The following is a 21,091-nucleotide window of genomic DNA, read 5'->3' as shown; positions in this document are numbered from 1 at the left end:
AGATACATATGAAATAGATGTTTAACTGCTGACCCTTTGAAATCCTTCTCTTTGCTGCAATGTAGTGCTAGTGATGCCATACCTCGAGTACTGTGTCTGCTTTGGGGCTCCCCAGCGTAAGATTGATATGGACATACTAGAGACAGTCCAGCAAAGGGCCACAATGGAGATGAAGGGACTGGAGCATCTCTCATATGAGGAAAGGCTCAGACAGCTGGTACTGTTCAGTCTGGAGAAAAGAATGCTCATGGGGGGACCTCATCAGTGTGTATAAATATCTGAATGGAAGATGTTAACAGGAAAGAGCCAGGCTCTGTCCAGTGGTGCCCAGTGACAGGACCAGAGGCAAAGGGCACAAACTGAAACACAGGAGGTTCCCTCTGAACTGCATGAAACACTTTTTACTGTGAAGGTGACTGAGCGCAGGTTGCCCAGGGAGGTTGCAGAGTCTCCAGCCTTGGAAATATTAAAAAACTGTCTGGACATGGTTCTGGGCAACCAGCTGTAGGTGACCCTGCTTGAGAAGGGGAGTTAGACCATAAGATCTCCAGAGAGATCCTCAGCCATTCTGTGATTCCATGTGGGTGCAGCACCACCAGTGTCATTTTCTTCTGGAAAACTTTCAGGCAACAGCTCTGCCATATTCTTTCATCTGGTGAAACACAATGGAAATGATAGCAAAATGATTCCTCAGAGAGGTAATGCTTATCGGCTAAATGCAAAGCTGAACAAGTTCAACCGTTAATACTCAGTTTAAAATCCAGTCTGAATGAAGATGCATGATGTTTTTGCAGTGTGTTGCCTCCAAGTACTCACACAAGCAGCATCTTGAATCCCCTTAAGGCCGCAAAGAGGACTGACCTCAGGATGCGTACACCTAGGTAAGCAGTCTCATCACTGCACTGTGCAGAAGATAGGTGCTGCTTCTTTCAGAAGAAGTTTCAGAACTTCTCCTTTCAGATTTATGTCTTGCAGGTGGAAGTGCCTCCATGGTATTATCGCCGAGCTGGGCATCTCTTAGAGACTACCTCTTGTCTGGCAGAAGTCTTCCTTGCTCATCAAGCCATCTGTTGCAAACTGAAGCCTCACTTTTACTTACAGAATGTAGTTGCCCACTTTAGCACTGAACCCTAGAACAGGACACCTGATTTTATATGCCTTAGTCCTTCAAAATTCAGGAAAAAACACTAAGGAAATTGTAAATATGAAATATATGTGTGGCGTGTATATATACGTATGTGCATGCATGTAACGGGTAAACTTTATGATCTATATAAATTGCATCATTGCTATACTGCAAATATTTTATATTATTTATCGTGCCTTTATAACCAGATTTACTGTTTAATAAAAATCTGTGAAATTTTTCCTTTAGAGTACCTTCAAAATGTAGTATGTGTAAGAAGAGGATATTGTTACTATACATCTCATATTTTACACTGAAAAATCTAATGCAAAACATTCTTATGGACATATTTTTATTAAACATGAAATATAACACATTCATCAATATTTTCAGCAGTTCTTACACCAAATTTTGTATTTCTCCCTATAAGTTAAAAAAGATGACTATTTAAACTACCTTAATACATAGGCTACAGAACACTTTTCAAAATTAAGACTATAGCCCAAAATTTGCACAGATTACAGTATCTTTTAGTCTTTTGTTTAGATGTGTCAAAATTCAATTAATGATATGACTTCTGAAAGAAGAAAGATGAAAGAAGAAAAGATAAATCTTCATAAAGGAGTAAGGCCACTGTGGCTAACTCTGTGTTACCAGAGTCAATACAGTAGTCATTTTCAATTTCCTTGTTGTCTTGAGGTTTGAAGTTGGTTCTACTAAGGCAAACTCATTTTTGGATATCCAGAATGACCTGATGTCTTAGCTGCACAACCAGTTCCTTTGAATGGATTTTTCAGATCACCTTACTTCACAGCCAGGTGACACACAGCATCAGCCACCTCTGCTGTGACTTGTGCTGAATTACTAGCTGGTATAATATTCAGGTAAATATCGTACTGTTGGTCCATGCCAAGGTAACTGTCACTCATGAGATACAATGTGTAGATACACCTAAAATGCAAAAAAGCAGAATAATTAGTTTGGAAATTAGGTCTTGACTACTTGGAAAAAATAATCACTAGAAGAACTTAATTTGTAAATTTGTCATACTTTCCAGGAGCTTCTGGAGTATAAAAAGCAACAGAAACAGTATTTCGATTTCTGACGTATCCGGTTCTTTTCAGGGCAATGAGTTCTTTTTTATCGACTTCTCCCAATATCAAAAACCATCCTTCATCTTTAGCTTTGGGGAATCGAGGAGCCACTGCTTTACTGTCTTGCTTTCCCTGTTGGGGAAAAGAAACAGCTTAGTAAAGCTAGAAATCACCTTTCCAAAATGCCATTCTTTCTTGAATGAAACCCAGCTCAAAACCATGTTATCATGAATCGTTACATAAGACTATAATTTAGGCACACTAAAATTTTTTTGTTTCTTTCCAGATAAGCGTTTTTTAAAAAAATAAAATCACAGTCCACAGAGAAAAACCCAGAGTACAAGATTCTGTTCCACTTATTTTGTATCCTATTAAAACTTGAATGGAAATACTGTTCTGTTTTTTGTAATTTCATCTAACATATTCCGAATGCTATTCTCTGCAGAAGGGTTAATTGTAAACCTAGTGTCTTTAAATAAAGCTAAACAGTATTGTTCAAGATTAATATAAAGACAAAAACAGCACTTGAAGTCTTTATCTGAGGTTGATACAGCAAAAGGACAGATTATTTCAGTGATTCTTTAAGACTGTGACTTTACTGCTGAGAGCTGAAGATATAATGATGCATACTCAATCAGCATTCATTTCATGTTCTGTAGATGGAAAGGTTTTACTGAAGATTTATACAGAAGGAAAAGCACCACGACAGCAATGAAGCTTCAGAAACAGTTTGATCCAGCTGTTTCTTACAAAAGAGGGATCAAATTCTAGGAGAGGTTTATAAAACAGTGATCATTTCATGAAATGTTCCTGCTCCCTTCTTTTCTGCGGCTTCTGGTTAGAAAAAGTCTCTGTCAGTAACTGGCACGGCAAATAGGACAAATTATGGAGGAGCTCTGACACTTTCTCCTCCTGCAAATGAGACAGTCTCCCATTGAAGTGATGGTGACATCCTTGTACTTGCTGTAGTCAGGACAAGAAGTATTTTGGGAAAGAAGAATACTTTTCAAAAAGGACTTACAAAAGAACATATTATTTTTATCAAAAGAAATTTGTCTTTACGAGTCTTCAAACTAACATCTAAAACTGTTCTCTGCTTTTATTTTGAACTCTTCTTTGTACCTTAACAAAAATGCTGGCAACTAATTCTTAAGTTGTTTGAAATGCTAGAGAAATTAATTAGCAAAATCATTATCATATATACAATATAAAAAAATCACATATATATGTGATATAAGCATATCATATGCCACTCGTGGTATACAAATGACAAAAAATGCATCTATAAGTGATAGCTACAATGTCAGCAGTGCCCAATTTGAATGCAGGAGGCATGGTCCTAAGGCTTACAAGAGCTGACAGACAGGTACATTGAGTTACTGCTGCTGGGGGCAGAGCAGCTGGAAACCTGTGCAGCTGCTATGTTTCTGTCTTGGTGCATGAAGACTTGCTGGGGGCCCAGCGAGGTGACCAGCCCAAGGTGAAATGAGATGTGCTTTAACTGGGCAAAGGGGTGGGACTGAAATTTAGGTGTGGAAAAGAACTGTATGTAGTTTCAAAAAGCTTCACATGTAAAATAGGAGGAAAGTATCCTCAGTAAAGGCCTGAGGGTGTGTTGTGAGTAGAAACATAGTTATAGGTATGGGTTTGGTATGCAATTTGGAAGTACACGGGAATATAATAGGGAAGCAGGATATGCAAGAGTACAAGTGTTAGGAGTTTGGGCCTGGTGACTACTTAAATACTGCCTGTGAAATTACCATCTCTACTGTCGCTGCTTACAGCACCCTAACAAATGAACTTTATGAGCTTCTGGTTTGTAAAAAATGAGGGAATTTTTTCATTGACTTGAATTGGTCTAGGATTTTACCTTAAGACTCTATTTACTACCCTACTGCAACCTGAAAAACCATTTGCTTCATTATTAACACAGAAAAGGCTTTGAAAGTTTATAATATACACAATTCTTAAACGATAAAAAACAGTTATGCTGTATAAAGCATTATTGATAAGGTAAATGGATTATTGGAAATGTGTGTGCTTGGAAAGGAAATGATAAATTAATCTACCTGATACCCCATCTGGGTTCTCTGCAGATTTATTTGGAGCACGTACTCTTGATCAGCATGTAACTTGATCCATCGTCTGTCATCTCGCGCGTCTGTTGTCACAGAAGTAACAGGCACTTCGTTCTGTGGCTGAACTGGGTTATCCCAACAGCCCTTAATGCTCAGGCTGACGTTTAGAATTGGCAAACGGCACAAGAAATTCCAAGCCTGTAGAAAAAAACAGATCCCTGTGGACTACCAGACGATCTATACAAACATTGCCACTGTAACAATAACGATTCAATGTGCAGTCTACACATTTATTCTATATTAATAACATTTTATTATGTATTAGAATATCATCTATAGTTGTATGACTCTCAGTCATAAGCATAAAATGCTTTTCATTAACTTTTTAGTCTACTTCCTTCTAGGCAAATAAAACAAGTATGAAACTTCTCAAGCATGTTACACGTGCCTCACTAAGATTACTGAGGTCTGAACACAGGAAAAATTCCTTTCCACTCTCGATTAAAGTATTTTTTTCCCTATAAGCCACTTAAAAACTAGTATAATTAAGTTTTAAATTAAAACTTCCTTAGCATAATCCATAAAGAACAAGTCACTGCAGTGCTAATTAGCAATGGGCAAACCTCAGAGAGTTCAGAGGATCAGTTCAGATAATTAACCAAAAGTTCAACTGCATATCCGAAGTTATCCCTAGTTTTTTTTTTTTTAAAGGTTTTCTTGCATTGATCTTCACGAATCCTCCTTACAGTCCTCCTGAGGAATCTTAAGTCTCTGTGGTTTCTCATGAACTGCAACAGGCCCTCAACTTTCTCTCATCCTTGTACAGGGAACTATTGTTAGAGGCATACAATTTTTGTAGTTGAACATGACACTCCCTTCAGCCTTAAAGCAGCATCCTGAAAATGCAGCCCTATGTATCTATCACTCATTTTGGTCTCTATCAGACAAGGAAAAGCACCCTGAGAAGCTGTGACAAAAATGGAGAGGGGTAATGCAGGCTTTCATTTAGTAAAAAAGAAAATCAGCATGTTCACTCAATGAAATTTGTTAGGAAGAAATGAAAAAATGGGCTGTGGAACGGAGGCAGTGATTTGTGGCTTCATTATGGCTGAAAAAGATAGATGAGGCTGGCACTGGAAAAAAAACAAACCCAAAAGACCAAGAACCACGCGCTGCCCTGCCCTCCTTCCCCTCCACCCGCAAAACAAAACAGGAATCGGCACTTCACCAGTGTTTTCAAAGAATACATATGAAAAGCTAGCGGGTGGGAGGGAGAAGAAGGAAAGAATATTGGTCTTGGTAAAGAGCCAGCAGATGTTAAAATGGGAACTTGTGGGAATGAAGAGGGTAGGCATAGTTGCATGGGCAATACTTGCATGGAACAGAAATGTTTTATCTGGAAAAACACTAAAGTATATTTTTCAAGTACTGGCTTGACTATCTTGTGTTTCAACAAAATCTATTTTCATTTAGATTGTGCCTGATGTGTCTCCGATTACTTTTTCTGTGCTGGAAGGCCTAGAGCCCTAATAAAAGCTCAGTTTGCTTTTTGGAGACACCGTTGCCATGACTCATACTGACAATAATGGTGTATGTTAACACATAATTAGGGATACAGCAGCCAGGGTAAGCAGACCTAAGATCGCCCTGCTGCAGGAAAAGGTGGTGCCATCCCTCTCTCTAACATCCTCGCCACCAGCAAGCTGTCCCCCTCTCCATCCCCAACACGTTGGCACCGCCATGCTGTGATTGTGCAGCGAGATGGATCAGCTTGCTAATCATTTTGGTGGAAGCATGAACTTAGATCAGCTTAAAGCTGATTGTGGAAGCATATTCTCTAATCCCGTCAGTACTCTGAGTAAGCATGAACCTTCAGTGCCACTGGAAGAAGTGGTCCAGCCACCTCCCCTGCTGGCACAAGCATTCATGTAGCTGTTTGGCTACATGCCCTTTCGACCGTCAGCGAGAGGGCTGGTATGATCCCTCCTCCCCTCCGCCCCGGATGCTCATTCCCATCTCCTTGCCTGAACCAGCCCCAGCGTTTGTGCAGCTGTGCAGAGAGCTGGGTCAGCAGAGGTGAAAATGGCACGGGGAGGGCAGGGCTGCCCATTTCGGCTGCAGCGCGGACTTGGATTAAAATGGCTGCATTACCAGAGCCTGGCTGAACTAAATGAGAAATCTGATTTAGGCTAAAAACTAATCTCTCTCTCTCTCCCCTCCTCTGTGTGCTGCGTGAACAGCTGTGTCTGTTCAATGGAGAAGGTGGGGAGGGCCAGCTGTGAGCACTCAGGAATTGCCGTATAAAAGCAGGGGACGCCAATGAATTGCACTGATGTTCTTAACAGTGCCTTAGCTAAGAAAGGGCTGGAAAAATGTAACAGAAAATAAACCGCCAGAATGTCAAGGGAAAAGACATCCCTCTTTGTCCCAGCTTTGAAAGGGAAAAGGGGGAAAACAAGGCAGCACCTTGAAGCAGGAGAAAAAGCACTACAGACACTCTAAATGAATTAGCCATTGCTGGAATTTTGCTACATTTAACACACAAGACTACTAAAATCACCTCCCCAGATCACACTGGATGAAACAAGTTGAGTAGTAACACCTTAACTGGCAAATGATTTTACGTTTAAAGGTTTTTAAGATGAAGCTTACTGTAGGAACTGCACAGACCTACCTATTGTGTAAGACTCTCCATGTACCAAAGCAGCGTACTTCTGCTGTGCTCAGTAGAGGCACCCTAACGTATACCAGAGTGGTGACCACCACTTTGGTTACATTTTAGATATCATTTACCTGGAAAACTTTTACATGTACTATCTCAGAGAACAGGCCCTCTTACAATTATGTTAGAACAAGGTTTAATTTCAGCAGAGATCATAATGTATTATTAACTCCTTTAGTGGTGTTACTTGTTGCTTTGCTGAAGACTATGATTTGATCTGGTTTATACTGTACAACACCAACATATTCCATTTGTCAAAAGCTGTCATGTCCTCATGTAGCTTTCATGGTGCAAACAAAGTAACTCAGTAACTTTCTAATTAGATAAGAAAGTGGTTGTAATATGTCATTCGGTCATTAATGGTTGGACTTGATCATCTTAGAGTTCTTTTCCAACCTAAATGTTTCTATGATTCTATGATTTCAGGCTGTGTGTATTTGAAAATTAAAGGCAAAGTTAGTACTGCTCAATCATTGATATAGTATGGACAGCAGGCTGCCTTTTTATCATCCATGCAATGTGAAGAAAATAAAGAAATATTTTTTGTACTGAAAAAAAAAAAAAGTCAAGTAGTAGCAGGAGAAAATGAAAAAGATTATAGGAACACAGATATTTCCAGAATAAAAGCAGCTAATACTACAGCAGGGATAATATCTTTTGCAATCTTGAGGTTTCTTTTTTCTCTTTCAGTAATATAAATATCAGCTTAGTATTTGAAAAAGTGCCTAATGCCTAAGTGACTTAGAAACTGAAAAAGATTGGTAAAAGAAATATGATTCAGAATGAATCACAGAAACAAAGATGGAGCTTAGGCCAAAGATCAGTGTTACAGTCTAAATAACTTTTGAATTTAGGCTGTCAGCTTTTAAAGTCCTGCTGACTTTCAATGAGGTTTAGGATTATAACTAACTTTTGGAAAATTAAACTCAGGCTCCCACATCACTTGGGTATTTCTTGACAATTTTACCGAGTTGCTATATAGGATGACCTAAGCACATATTATCTCCTTTTACATTAACAACATGCCCAATGTGTGCATATACAAATATACTATATATATATATATATTTACTTACCAAACCCATAGATTCAAATCACAATCACATGAGAAATTCTTCATGAACCTCTGATAACATCATTAGCATTTTTTCCAATAATCTGTCTCCCCAGGACTCAGCCTAATATTCCAAATCCATGAGCAGCTTCAAGAGCTGCTATTTAAAAATTAATTACCAATCTGCTTAAAAGACATTTTCTTCTTTCCAAATGTGAAATTTCTTCCTTTTCCTGTCTGCCTCCAATTTATGTAAAGCTCAAGCTGTTTTTACTAGTCCTGTGCTAGTAACAGCTTTAAGATAGAGGTTCAATATACTGTGAGTGAGAAGTAATAGGATTGTTAGGAAAAAGAATGTTTTTGGCAATTTACTGGTGTACTTACCACTTTATTTGATTTTGTTCAGGTCTGGTGCCAGAATCCTAGGCTTAAACTCTGTGATTTTATATTTTTTATTTTTAGAAAATATATCATATAAAGATGCATTATTTATTGCAGAATTTTTCTCTTGGTTGGCCCCTGTCTAACTGTGTATTGAAAGACTTTATATAAGAAGATGCTCAATAGGCAGTCTCAAAATGAATTTTAATTCTGTGCAAGGTATTACAATATTTTTTTTCAAAAAAAAATGCTGTAAAGAATATAAAATATTGGTATAAAGATTTTACATTTGCAATGACCTGCATAATACAGTCATGGCTTTGCTAGACCCATTACGGCCATTCCCAACTCAGGGAAATGAAACTTTCTTCTTATATGATGCTAAGACATTGTTTTTCCCTCTTATATGCATCTGTATTTACAAACATAAATATATAGAGGCATAGAGTCATTCACACTGTGAACGTACACATCCCATACACCATACACACAAGCTATTTTTGAAGAAACTGCTAAGACATTTCAATACCAGCCAAACATATTTATCTGAGGATTAATCTTCATCTATTGAATCAGACGAGAACACTGCCATGCATACAATTATTTAATTAGCAGCCAAATCCTCTGCCAGTCAGCAGCCGTTCCAGGCATACTGATGGGGCAGTAGATGCAAATCTCACAGTAGTACTGCTTTTTCTCATTACTACTGCAATTAGCACTTAAATTGATGCTTTAAACATACTAATTTCTGGAATAATTCAGGATTTGTATGTTACCTGGGATCGCCTCACTGCAGAGACGACACCAGATTGCTACACAAATTGAAGCACTTTTGAGCCAAATAACCATTATCATATCAGACAGAGCCAATTTGCATTTGCTTTTAAAGATAACAGAATGGCAATTTATGCAAATAAATTAAGTAAGTTTACTTCTGAGTTCTCCCTGAACTAATTATAACAATGTTCTAATTTTTTATCACATCTAAAAGTTGGACTGAAATCAATGTGTATTATGTTAGAAATCTGTTGTTAAAGGAAGCCTTGTTTTGATGTCAATACATTTTCGTAATTCAGAATTTTGATGTTAATTTAGTTACAAATGCAGATGTCTGTTATAGACATTTAAGTACTTTTCTTCTTGTTTGCATACCAGTAAAAGGTTTAACTGAAGCTGAACAGTCAAACACAAGACATATTGCTGTCCTTTTAAATATTCAAATAAAAAAGATTTTAAATGTAGCTGTTGAAGTTTTCATCTTTTGTACATTTATTTGAAATCAGTAGGCTTAGCATGTGATGAATACTATGGAACATAGCTGTCCTTTGCTGGGAACGGCTTGAAAATCAAACTGAAAATAAGACTCTAGCAGCCTCAACATTTTGGAATAGTATTTTTTTCCTTCCCCCCGTGAAGTGTGAAATTGTCATCTGCTTTTTCTGTTTCAAACAAAAAATGAGCGCTGCTTCTTTTACTAAGGGTATTCTCAGAAAAAATGGTGTTTGACAGACCACTTCAGAAACCAGCTACGATGACATTTGCAATGCATGTATTCCTAGTGCATAGCTGGCTATGAAAAGGTGGATAACACTCAGCAGATTGAGTGACCTAGAGAAGCATCTTTAGAGCAAAGAGATGTGGTAATATCAGTCATAAACCAGACTCTGTTACTGGTTAGCAGGGAATAAGTGAAAAAAATATTAAGAAAACAGGCCGAGAAGAACCTTTGGAAAGCTAGCACTACCTTGAAATTAGAGTAATGAATGTGTTACACTTTATACAGAACATCACATGATATTTGCTGAAGGAAGTGGAGAGAGTATTTCTTTTCCCAACCACTCTTCCTTTCCAATCACATTGATAATGACCACCGATAGAAAGTATTACCTGTGAAATGTGTGCTGTTTGCAATTCACTGTCCACAATGGAAGCAAAAACATTCTCTCTTCCTTCGCAGGCAGCCATTAGTTCGGGAAGACACTCGATAGGTCCTTGGTAACCTCCACGCAGACTCTTCCTTTTGCCTTGGCTCCACTTCCTGATACAGACAGCAAAACATATGCCCAGGGAGGGAAAGCAAACATTTGTTTTCAGTTGTTTTGGTGGTAAAACTTGATACTGGTTTCTGTTAGTAAATGCTGGTCATGTATTTTCAGGCAGCATTAATTACTGCATCATCTAGGCATCTATAAGGCTTAGCATTATCTATGACCTTAAGATGGATACTAATGTATTTTTATAACAGATTAAAATAAAGAGATAATTAATATACAGAGATAGATTTGTTAGGACTTGGAACTCTTCCAGTAATCTCTTGTTAATTTGTCTGGAATCATGGTTCTCAGAATAATCTGTGGGGGTTGATTAATCAATGAATGTTGAAAACAGGAACAGAAACACCATTTGGGAAAGCATCATTGTGAAAGAATGAGTTCTGCTTCTGGTGCATTAATGAACATTCTGGGGCACAATAATGACATTCAAACACAATCAGCAGTCAGAAGTGGAATGAAATTGCAAACCTGCAAATGCTTAGAAGAATTACATACCGAAAAAGGTAAAGATGTTGTAGCTCTATATTGGGCAAAGTAAGCAGGGAAGAGTCATGTATCCATCTACCCTGAACCACCATCTGCACCAGGTTGGTTATATTCAGAGCAGTCACCAGCCAGCCATGATGTGCTGCAACGTCCAGCATTGCCTATTCAAAGGAGACGTATAAAACAAAAGAGGATGGAAGTATAACTGTGTACGTGGTTCATACAAGTAAGAGCATTTATTTAATGTTTAACATACAGGAAGTTCTAGGCCTTCAACACAGGAATTTACGTCAACCTCTACTGATGGGAGTAGGCACCTTTTGCACTCACCTTGAAAAAACAGATTAAATCCTGCACTATCATCATCATCATCAACTCTTACTCTTGAAAAGGTAATTTACACCACGAGAGCAGAAGGTGGGATCTTTTCCTTACAAAACCCCTCTCTTTTACATAATCCAACTCAGAATGAAAGGAATAAATGATTATTCTAAAGGAAGAAGTTACAATTAACTGTAGTATTTGCTTATATTTTGACATGAGAGCTTTGCCAGAACTGCGTAATTGTTCAAAAATCCTTGAATTCTTTAGGAACAACAAAAACATATTTACATTGGTTCAAAAGTTAATGCTACTGTCATTTACCAGTAGCATTAATTATTCCCATTTTAACCTAAGGACTTAAAAAATCTCTTGAACCGGACTAGGTAAATGCACTAAAATTCAGCTCAATGAGCATTTTTGAGGTTTTGTTCAACACTGACAGCTAACTTGAAATCTTGAAGAAAGATTACAAAATAGCTACAAGTTTACTTAAGGTAAGAGCAGTCAGAAATAACATGGATTTCACCCTTTGCATTGTAATCAGTTGACTGTCTTGAGAACGAAGGATACTTGGCTGTCTCTCCTTTGGCACCTATATCCTGAATCTGAAAAGCTTTCCCAAAGTACATAAAACCCCCAAGCAAACACCTCCCCCCCATCACACTTTAAAGTGTTAATGAGCATCCTGCCTTTCATGTCTCTGTGAGTTTCTGTTCCATATGTTTTCGACAATACAAGTGAAAGATATACTACAAGTATCACTAGTATAAAGAACTAAGTCAGCAAAATTCATTATGGGTTGTGCATTGTGAGTGCCCCAATTGACAAGAAAAAATTGTTATGCTTGCTTTTTTCCTGACTGGACTTAAATTCCGTTTGGTTAGTCTGAAAGAGAATTTAAGGGTTCTTCAAAGGAGAAAGGACCAAACATGGGCTTTTAGTTTCAACATGTTTTTTTTATAGTAAATGCAGTTATTTGAATATATAATATACATTTCACCTTATCTAGAGTACATTAAAACAATTACTATGATTTAGAGAAGCATTTCAGCTGGTGAAGAAAATTACACTGCAATATGTTAGTTGTCTTGCTTCTTTTGTTAATTCCATTATGATCACAATAAAGCGCAGGTCCTCATATAACAACACTCTAATTCAGTCAAAAGTAATGCATTTAGAAGTGGTGTTCCATGTAAGAAATTTGGAATTTGATTAAAATACTAGAAAATATTTTTTTAAGAAAGCAAGAAAAGAGTCTGGTACATGGAACAATTTCAACACTTCTTTAAATACCATCTTCTTGGTACTAGAAGAGTCGTAGTTTGACTTTTAGGACTAGGCTTAAGATGTTTCCATGGGTTTTTCTTTTAAAGACAAATGCTATTGTTTAATACTTCCTCAGACAGCAGATACCTGCATCATTTCAACTTATTTTCCAGCCACTAGTGTAATGAGGAGAAGCTGTCTATGTAAGTCTTCACATTTAATCAAATGCTTTACAGACAAACAAAACGCAGCATTTACTTAAGGCAAACTAAACAGTGAAATCTTCTTTAAACAAAGGAGTTGTTTACACACGCAGAGCTATTTCAATTAAATTACACTGATTCTGGAGCAATACTGAGTTTAAAGACACAAGTTAGTTTCAGTCCTGGCCAGTCACACAGTTTATTTTAGCAGTTTACAATGCAATTTCAACAGGTTTTATTCCAGATAGGGGTGATAAGATCAGTGACACAGAAAAATATTTAAAGTGTTACCCTGCATTACACAAATGTTGCCCCATTTCTCATGAATTGTGGATAAAGTGCCTTTCAGCTAATAAAGATCTAGATGTAACATTTAACTCATCCTTTTTGCAGGAAAAGCCACAGCACCCTGAAACACTCTAGTGACATTCTTAGTGACTGTTGAAAGAGTACCTCACAGCACAGCATTAATGGTTTTCTTTTTCTGTCCTTTCACTTGGCTTGCCAAGGTGATTTCCAGGTATGATTATTTTTACTGAACAGAAAATAAAATTTTGTTAGAAATCACATTTGAAAGAAGCAGCTTCATGGCCTGTTGGTTCACATGATTTTTAGTCAGATAAAAAGGGAATTGTTCTCAGCGTGTACCAGAGTGAAGTCCCATCTTTTCAACTGACAGGACAAGTTGCTCTTTACCCGCTTCCACATTTTAAAATACACTGAAGCCTAGGCACATGGCATAGTCTGTCTCTGAGTGTGATGATGAGACAGTATGTTATCGCTGTCCTATTCTCCACTACCTGATTCTTGTTTTTTCCTTTCTGCTTTTCTGACATAGCCTGAAACATCATGTTCCTCAATGACAAGACTGCTCTATATACATGAAGAATAATGGGTGCATCGATAGCCTGTCTTTTTCATGAGCAGCAAGAAGAATACAGTAAGTTGTATGTTTAGTCAGCATGAAGCTGTGGTATTTTCACAAAATTTCTGAGGATACACGCATAACACTGTTTTCATTGTTCTCTTTTTTCTTTTATTTTTATTTTTTTGTTTTATTTTAATCTATTCCCCTACCCCCACCCCTTTCAACGGAGGTTTGAAAAGGGGAAAGGAAGAGAGAAGACATAAGAGAAAGATAAATCTAAAACAAGCTATACACTGAAATTAACTGGAGGATCCTTTCACATAGAAAATCTCCTAGAAATTGATAGAGGCCTACAGATAGATATCCCGTAGGGAGTAAGGAAAGCCTGTGTGTGTGAGACTCTGTGTTCCACATTGTTATAATGAATCCACATGGCAAATCCTCTTTTCCTCCTTATTTTCTGCTTCTTCACCCATAGAATTTATTCACAGCATCTCTATCTGGATGTGAAATCCAAGACAGTGACATTGTGAAAAAGTCAGAACAATGGTAAAGTTGGCTTGTTTCATCTGCTGCGTTGGAAACCTGCACACATTTCATTTTCTCCTAAGTAAAACACACAGATGCTTGATACTTAAATGGTTATTGAAATTCCTATAAATACTCATGGTAACAAATTGACTTATACCCCTATCTCCAAAACAGTTATATAAAATGTGGCAACTAAGTAGAGAAAATAATATAAAAGAAATAATAAAAAATCAGACATATTTAGTATGTATGTTATCCGATAAATAATATTTAGTCTCTCTAGATTCTCCAGTTGTTACTTGTTTGGTTTGTTGTTATTTTTAAGTACAAACCAGTATAATTTTCTAGAAATGTGTGGCTTCTTTAACTCTTATTTGGCAAAGAAGTAATTTCTAAATATCTTATCATTGATAACATTGGAACAGATTAAGAATATTATTAAAAACTGAGAAATGGCATAAATTGGTGATCTGCCTTTCTAGCCTCACAATTTCACCAACACAGGACAATTTCATCACAGAGAAAAAATTAAAAAAGGAGGACAGCGAGTGCACAAAATGAAACAGAACTATAAAGATGCTTTTACTTATAGAAAAAACATACAAATATTTTTTGGTAAATCAACAAGTTAAAAAAACCCAAACAACCCCTAAGCCCACCTCTTTTTAACCTAAAGTAGAAAATATGTGGTAAGTACATGCAGTCAAAGGAAATATTGCTTGTTATAATGAAAAATCTGTTTACCATCATCTTATTTGGGTCTCTTTCTGCACTTAGGAGAATAAAAGCAGAGGCCTATACTAAGATGGTTTTTAATGAAAAAATCAGGTGTCAGCTTTGAAGTCTTTCAAGGGTCATACTTGAACAACCACAAAGTAATAACAGCAATTAGTGACATATCCTTTAACATTTTGTTCACCGTTATCAAAAATAGCTTGGCTTGTAACAACATGGGAAGTAATATGCTATAAACCATGGCAGGGGTAGGGCAAAAATGCTGATGCTAGGTGTACCTGTCAGGTATGGCAAGAATTTTCATTTTGATGATATTCAGAATTGACTATCATCTTGCTTCTTTCTTCATTCCAGCAGTGCATTAATATGAAACTCTCAGCATCTATTAACAGGTTTCCATCATCTTATTTTCAGAAGCAGTGGTTGGTTATCCTTAAGTACTGAATTATTTAAACTGAACAAATTGTACCTTTCTGGTCAATTATGAAGCTAAAGTTTAACAGTTTGTCTCTTTTTAGCCAAAGTTACCACTGATGCTCGGAATTTAAATCGTGTTTATAATTCCCTACCTTGAAGAGAAGCAAAGATGGAGGCAGGATGTGGGAGAGGTGAGTGTGTAGCACACTCACGGATAGTAAAACATTAACAGCAAAACACACTGACAGCAAAACATTGCTTTTCTGTGGTGTTGTAAGCACTCTGAATATGTGCTCAAAATAACAGATACTAAATTGGTCCATATTTAACATATCTGCCTCACTAACCCCCTTCCCATTTAGGAGTTTTGTCTAGCAACTGAAATATCCGACTGCAAAATCTTCTATTTTAGAAATTTCTTGCAAAGTTTTAACACTGTTTTTGGTATTACTTTCACATCCTTCATTTGAAAGCCAGATATTCTGGATCACTCTTGTACGACTGGGTAGGTGGCAGGGGAACAGAGGCTGTACAACTAGCAGAATTTCTGATCTACTCAAATGACTTTAATTGTTTTTTCCTTTAAGATAAGTTATTCAAGTGTTAAAATGAAACAGCTTGCAGCTTATTAACAGAGATTGCATACTGCTTGGAATAATTTCTTTCTCTGTTTAAAGACACCTGTCATGTAACTGAATACACTAAGCATTTCTACTTAAACACTGTAAATATAAATGTCATTGTAAACATTGTAAATATCAATGTCAATATTTTGTGACTAAATTATATTTAAGGAAAGTGGCAACGATGCTAAATGAACAATGACAACTGCTCTGGATACAGAGGCTAGCTAAGGAGACTAAGGTAAGTTAAGAAGTGCCATTGTAGCTGAGAATTGCATCTGGGATCTGTGATTACTCAGCTGATAGTCAACTGCCTTACAGTGATGCTGTTGGTCATAATGACTTGGTGGATGGGGGCTGAAACTTCCGGAGTACTCAGGGTGAGCTACATGGCTCAAATTTATCCACTCTTAAAAGATTGTTTTTAATTTTTCTATCAGTGCTTCACAGACTATGACATTTTCTTGAGCGCCTTCATATGGGAAATTGAAGGTCGGTACACAAATGTATATGGCCCTCTAAGCAGAATGACATTCGTCTTAGACTTGAAAGTTTATGTAATGTAAATCCAAAACATTCTTAGCCAGACAAATACAAGTCTTATTCTGCAATGATGCTTTGAGGAAGGAAACAGGTATTTGAAAGAAATGAAATATGTAAGACTAAAATACTTCAAACTATTAACTGCAGTTACATCAAAAAGCAGAGTTAAGGCTGATTGGGTTTTGTATCTATTTTTGCACCGGAATTTATTGTATATAGTATTCCAATATCAAATAATCAAAATATCCCCACTCTTGTCTTCACTGTATGCTAATATAAGTTATGTTGTCTAGGACTAGACTTCAGTTAGAAATACGATTTTAGATCCACAGGTCTATTAAAATCATTAGAATGCTGCCTAATTACAGCTGTTTAGGACTACAAAGTTTATATGACAAATACTTGTAGATAATAATATACAAAAATGTATGCATTTTACCCATTCTCCTGAAAAATATGAATTCATAATAGATCTTTTTTATACATGCTTCAAACATAGGAAGCCTTCCAGTATGTAATATTATATTATCATCCACATGTGACTTGAGATAATACTAATACAAGTAAAATATTTTTCCAGATGTTAAAGCATGCTATGTACTATAATTTTCATGGTTTTATACAAATCATGATTACGATGCTTCAATTCTATACTCCAGAAGCAACAACTAACTTGAAAAGTTGAAATTTGTCTGAAGTTTTGCAGAGGGTTTTAAGGTCACTACCTTTTGTATGTTATATATTGGTAAAACAGGTACCTACGGAACCTTTGCCCTTCAGAGATCTAGTCCAAGATCACTTTTTAGAAATGTATTAATCTGAAGGAGGAGTTCTTAAATCAGACTCATACAGCTCATACAGACTCATACATCTGTATAGTTTCAGCCTACAGACACCCCCCCCCTTCCCCCACCTTGTACTTTATCTGATGTAGTAAATAAGATGTAATTAATCCTATTCAGGAGGCACCACTCCTTTTATACTGCCCTCTGCATCCCCTTTCCCTTCACTTTTTTACAAGCATATTCAGCTCCCACTTCCATATGCTCTGCTACCCCCTACGAGAGACTAATGCTTCATTCTCCCATCATCATAAAGGTCTCACTGATGTATGCAAATTATGACCTTCCTAGCTGCTTTGTAAGATTCCTATCCCTGTATTCATCTGTTAGCCTCCATAGTAACATTACTGGTATGATTAAAACCAGGGAAAGGACAAGTCACTTACTGTCTGCATTTAGTGGAGTGCAACCCTTGGGTTCTTACTGACTTTTTTTTTTTTTTTAATAGTATTACAGAGATAAAAGCAGTTATGGAATGTGATACAAGCAATGTAAACTTGGTAGGGCATAATGCAACATGTTCAGAACTTGCTGAGTCCCAATATCCAATTTATTTTCAAATTGATAATTAATAAATTGATATTCTCTACTATGCTAGTGAATGGTAAATACAATAAAACATTTTTGATAAAAATCTCTTGGCAAGAAATCACAGTTTCCTAACATAAACAATGTCTTAAAGACAGCATTTGTTCCAAATCTTACAGAAATCTACCAAACCTGTGAAAAATATAGCAGCATCTCTCTCATAATGTATCTCCCCTCTTTAGAATTTAAAATCAGTTTCAAAGTAGTAATGTAAAATTTTGTCAATAATTAAAATTTTTTGAGTGCATTCACAAGAATCCTTTTCAACAGCAACAGTTATTCCCAGTAACTTTCTCCTGAACTTTTAGCCCCATAAGGTTAGCATTCAGGAAGCTCAGCTGCTGTCTAACAAACTTAATTAATCAAAAAGTCATTTCCGAGCTGTAACTATGAGTAAAAGTGCTTCAAGTGTGCTAGCAAGCCTACAAGTTAATCAAAATGCTAATGCAGTACAAATTAAAGTTGTGATTAACATTTCACAGTAGCTGCTTAAGTGAATTGATCACACAAATGGGTTAAGCATTACTCATTTCCTCCAGCCCCAACTGGGAAAAGGTTTGTCATGGGTGGGGGAGGGATTATATATAAACAGCACCAAATCATCATTAAACTGTCACCAAGATGCTTCCATACACCAGTTCACCAGTTATCCACAGCAAGCAAAAACCCCAACACCACCGCCACAAAGGTAACCCTCCCTTCTCCCACATACACACCTATAAAACACAAGCGGGCAGCAAGTAATTCCACCCCAACATGTCTGGGTACTTTCATTACAAAGCTCTTCATTGCTGTTTAGTATCTATAAATAAGCATTACTGGTCAGTATATGCACTACAAGTTTTTTGATTATTCTATTACTCCCACCCTCCTAATGTGAAATAATAGCCATCCGACCATGAAAACAGCCAGTATTTAAGGAACATTGCAAACATGGTGCTACGGCTGGACTGTTACTCCATACACAAAGAATACATGTAGTACCTAAAGAGATACGGCCTCTGCTCTTCGCTGGTTTCTGAATAATCCTCTGCGTTCTCAAGTTAATTGGATTCTCTTCTCTCCCTTCAGTAAAGCTGCCCATTTTTTTATAGTTGCCAATGCATCCGTTAAACAAAACAATTATCTCTTTCCCTGGGCACCTCTGGGCAAATCTTACAGACACAACTGTAAAACAGGCCATTCCTGTAACTGCTACCACCTTGCAGCAAGTGATTGGCACACCTGCGCTAGCAACGGACAACGTAAGAGCTCAGAACACACTTAAGATCTTTTCCATTTCCTCACGGGCAGGAAAAGAAATAACCCAAGAGGTATGGCTCCCCGAGGCAACAGTTTTAGTGGCTGTTACGAACTGAGGAGGTTTAGGGAGGACAGGAAGTCCAGAGCTGAGGGACGCTCTCGTTCTTTTAGTCCAGAAACCACAGCTCGGGCACCTCTGCTGTTTGCAGCTGTGTGGATATGGCCAGAACATACCTTCCGTGTGGGAAACAGTAGATACAGCTCCCACCATCAGTCAGAACAGTCTGCAGTTTAGTAGAGCAAGTGTTTTGCACATAAGCTAGCTCTGGAAAGGCGGCTGAATGGGGCAGCATATTTGACCACTCTGAACTTGTACCACAAAACTGATTTTTATAAGCAGAACTGTAGCAAAAACTGCAATTTAAACAACGTCTTTAACTATTTTAGAATGGGTAAAGCGGTGTTACACACATGATCGTTCAGCTAAGGAAATGCAGTGCTTAACCCAAAGAGTTTTTTCTTTTCTGTCAAAATTAGATGCTCCAGAGGAGTAACATGATGGGGAACAGCAGGCCACCAGTGACAGCATTACAGGGTCCTCATTTTGGGGGAGTGTATGTTTCCTCTGCAAACTAGTCTTTATTCTGCAGTTTGGAATCTGACTTCATGTCCATCTTCTCTCAGTGCACAGCTACCCCACTGAGATGCATTTAACACATCCATAGGTAAACACTTCTCAAAGGTTAAGGCTGAGCTCCATGGCAGTTCTACTCCTGGCAATATTAAAATATTTTATCAACGATTATACTACAAGTGGAGGCTTGTGGCCAATCCCAATGCAAAGCCAGCAACTGTCACATTATTTCCAAGAACAGACTGCCCTGCTGAATGTGAGACTGACAGTATTACTGCCTCAATTATCCATTTCAATTAATGCAAATATAGGCAATAGTCTTAGATCAGCAGAGTAAGAACTGATCGCTGAATACACAGTCACAAAATATAAGGCTTGAAAAAAGAAGTAAAAAAGAGATTAGATTTATTCTGTTTCACATATTCTTAAATCAGAGATGGGAAAAATAGGAAAAAAAGGTGGGGTGCTGTCTTTACAATAATAATTATATTCTATAAAAATATTAGACAAATAATTTCATTAGAGGTTTTATTCTTTGATGTTCTTCTGCAAGAAGTGGACAAGTGATTTTGGGCAGCTACTGGACTGCTCGGTACCATCTTACTGACATCTCTGTCTTTTCTCGGTAAAAACAACGCAGAGTGCTAGGCTTGAAGAGAACATGTAGTCTACTGTAATAGTATTAAAGGTAAGAGAGGCAAATAAAAATTAAGGGCCTTGACCAAGGTCACATAGGAAGTCATGGCAGATTTTTTTGAGCCATGGGAACCTTCAGTGCTTTATCTATGACAGCCTGCCACTGATAAACTTGTTAGTTTTTGACTTGAGGTTTTCAATGTAGAGCAGGGACATTCGTTCAGTCTAGTCAATGCCTCAGTGGCCATTCATTACAGAGATGGGTGTGGGAGCAGATAGGCGTTCACCTTCCAGAAGGTTACTTATTGTTAGTCCCCATATTTCTGCAGTAAAAGGGAAAGAATTCTGTATTTCACTCTGGGTATACAGATACTAAATTTTTTCTTGCTATAAGCTCCATCTATATCTAACAAATGCTAACTATAGGAAAACTGTAACAGAATATATTTCTTCCATTTTCTATGTTAACAATCACATTCCTCTATTGAGCAGCACCATGATACGACTCCTCACATTCTGTTAGATGCTTATGACTTCTATCTTTCATCATGAGTATAAATGAACTGAGTTCTGACATAACACAAAACTTCTAAGACACTTCAGGAAAATTAAAGAGTGGTTGCCTATTTTTTTTTTATTAGAAG

At 37.2% G+C, this 21,091-nt stretch overlaps 1 protein-coding gene across 1 annotated transcript in view; it reads right to left on the bottom strand.

Moving 5' to 3' along the window:
• Positions 1-1,461: 1,461 nt before the first annotated feature.
• ASCC3 (activating signal cointegrator 1 complex subunit 3) overlaps positions 1,462-21,091 on the bottom strand; it is a 281,082-nt gene continuing 261,452 nt past the window's right edge. The window contains exons 38-42 of the mRNA XM_055713229.1: positions 11,005-11,156; positions 10,343-10,493; positions 4,290-4,496; positions 2,177-2,352; positions 1,462-2,077 (exon numbers count right to left, since the gene is read on the bottom strand). Coding sequence (XP_055569204.1) covers positions 1,930-2,077; positions 2,177-2,352; positions 4,290-4,496; positions 10,343-10,493; positions 11,005-11,156 — 834 coding nt within the window. The 3' untranslated portion in view covers positions 1,462-1,929. The remainder of the gene's footprint in view (positions 2,078-2,176; positions 2,353-4,289; positions 4,497-10,342; positions 10,494-11,004; positions 11,157-21,091) is intronic.

Source organism: Falco cherrug, chromosome 6 (assembly GCF_023634085.1).
Source record: "Falco cherrug isolate bFalChe1 chromosome 6, bFalChe1.pri, whole genome shotgun sequence".
Lineage (NCBI taxonomy): Eukaryota > Metazoa > Chordata > Aves > Falconiformes > Falconidae > Falco > Falco cherrug.
This window is presented reverse-complemented; position numbering and strand designations above follow the sequence as displayed.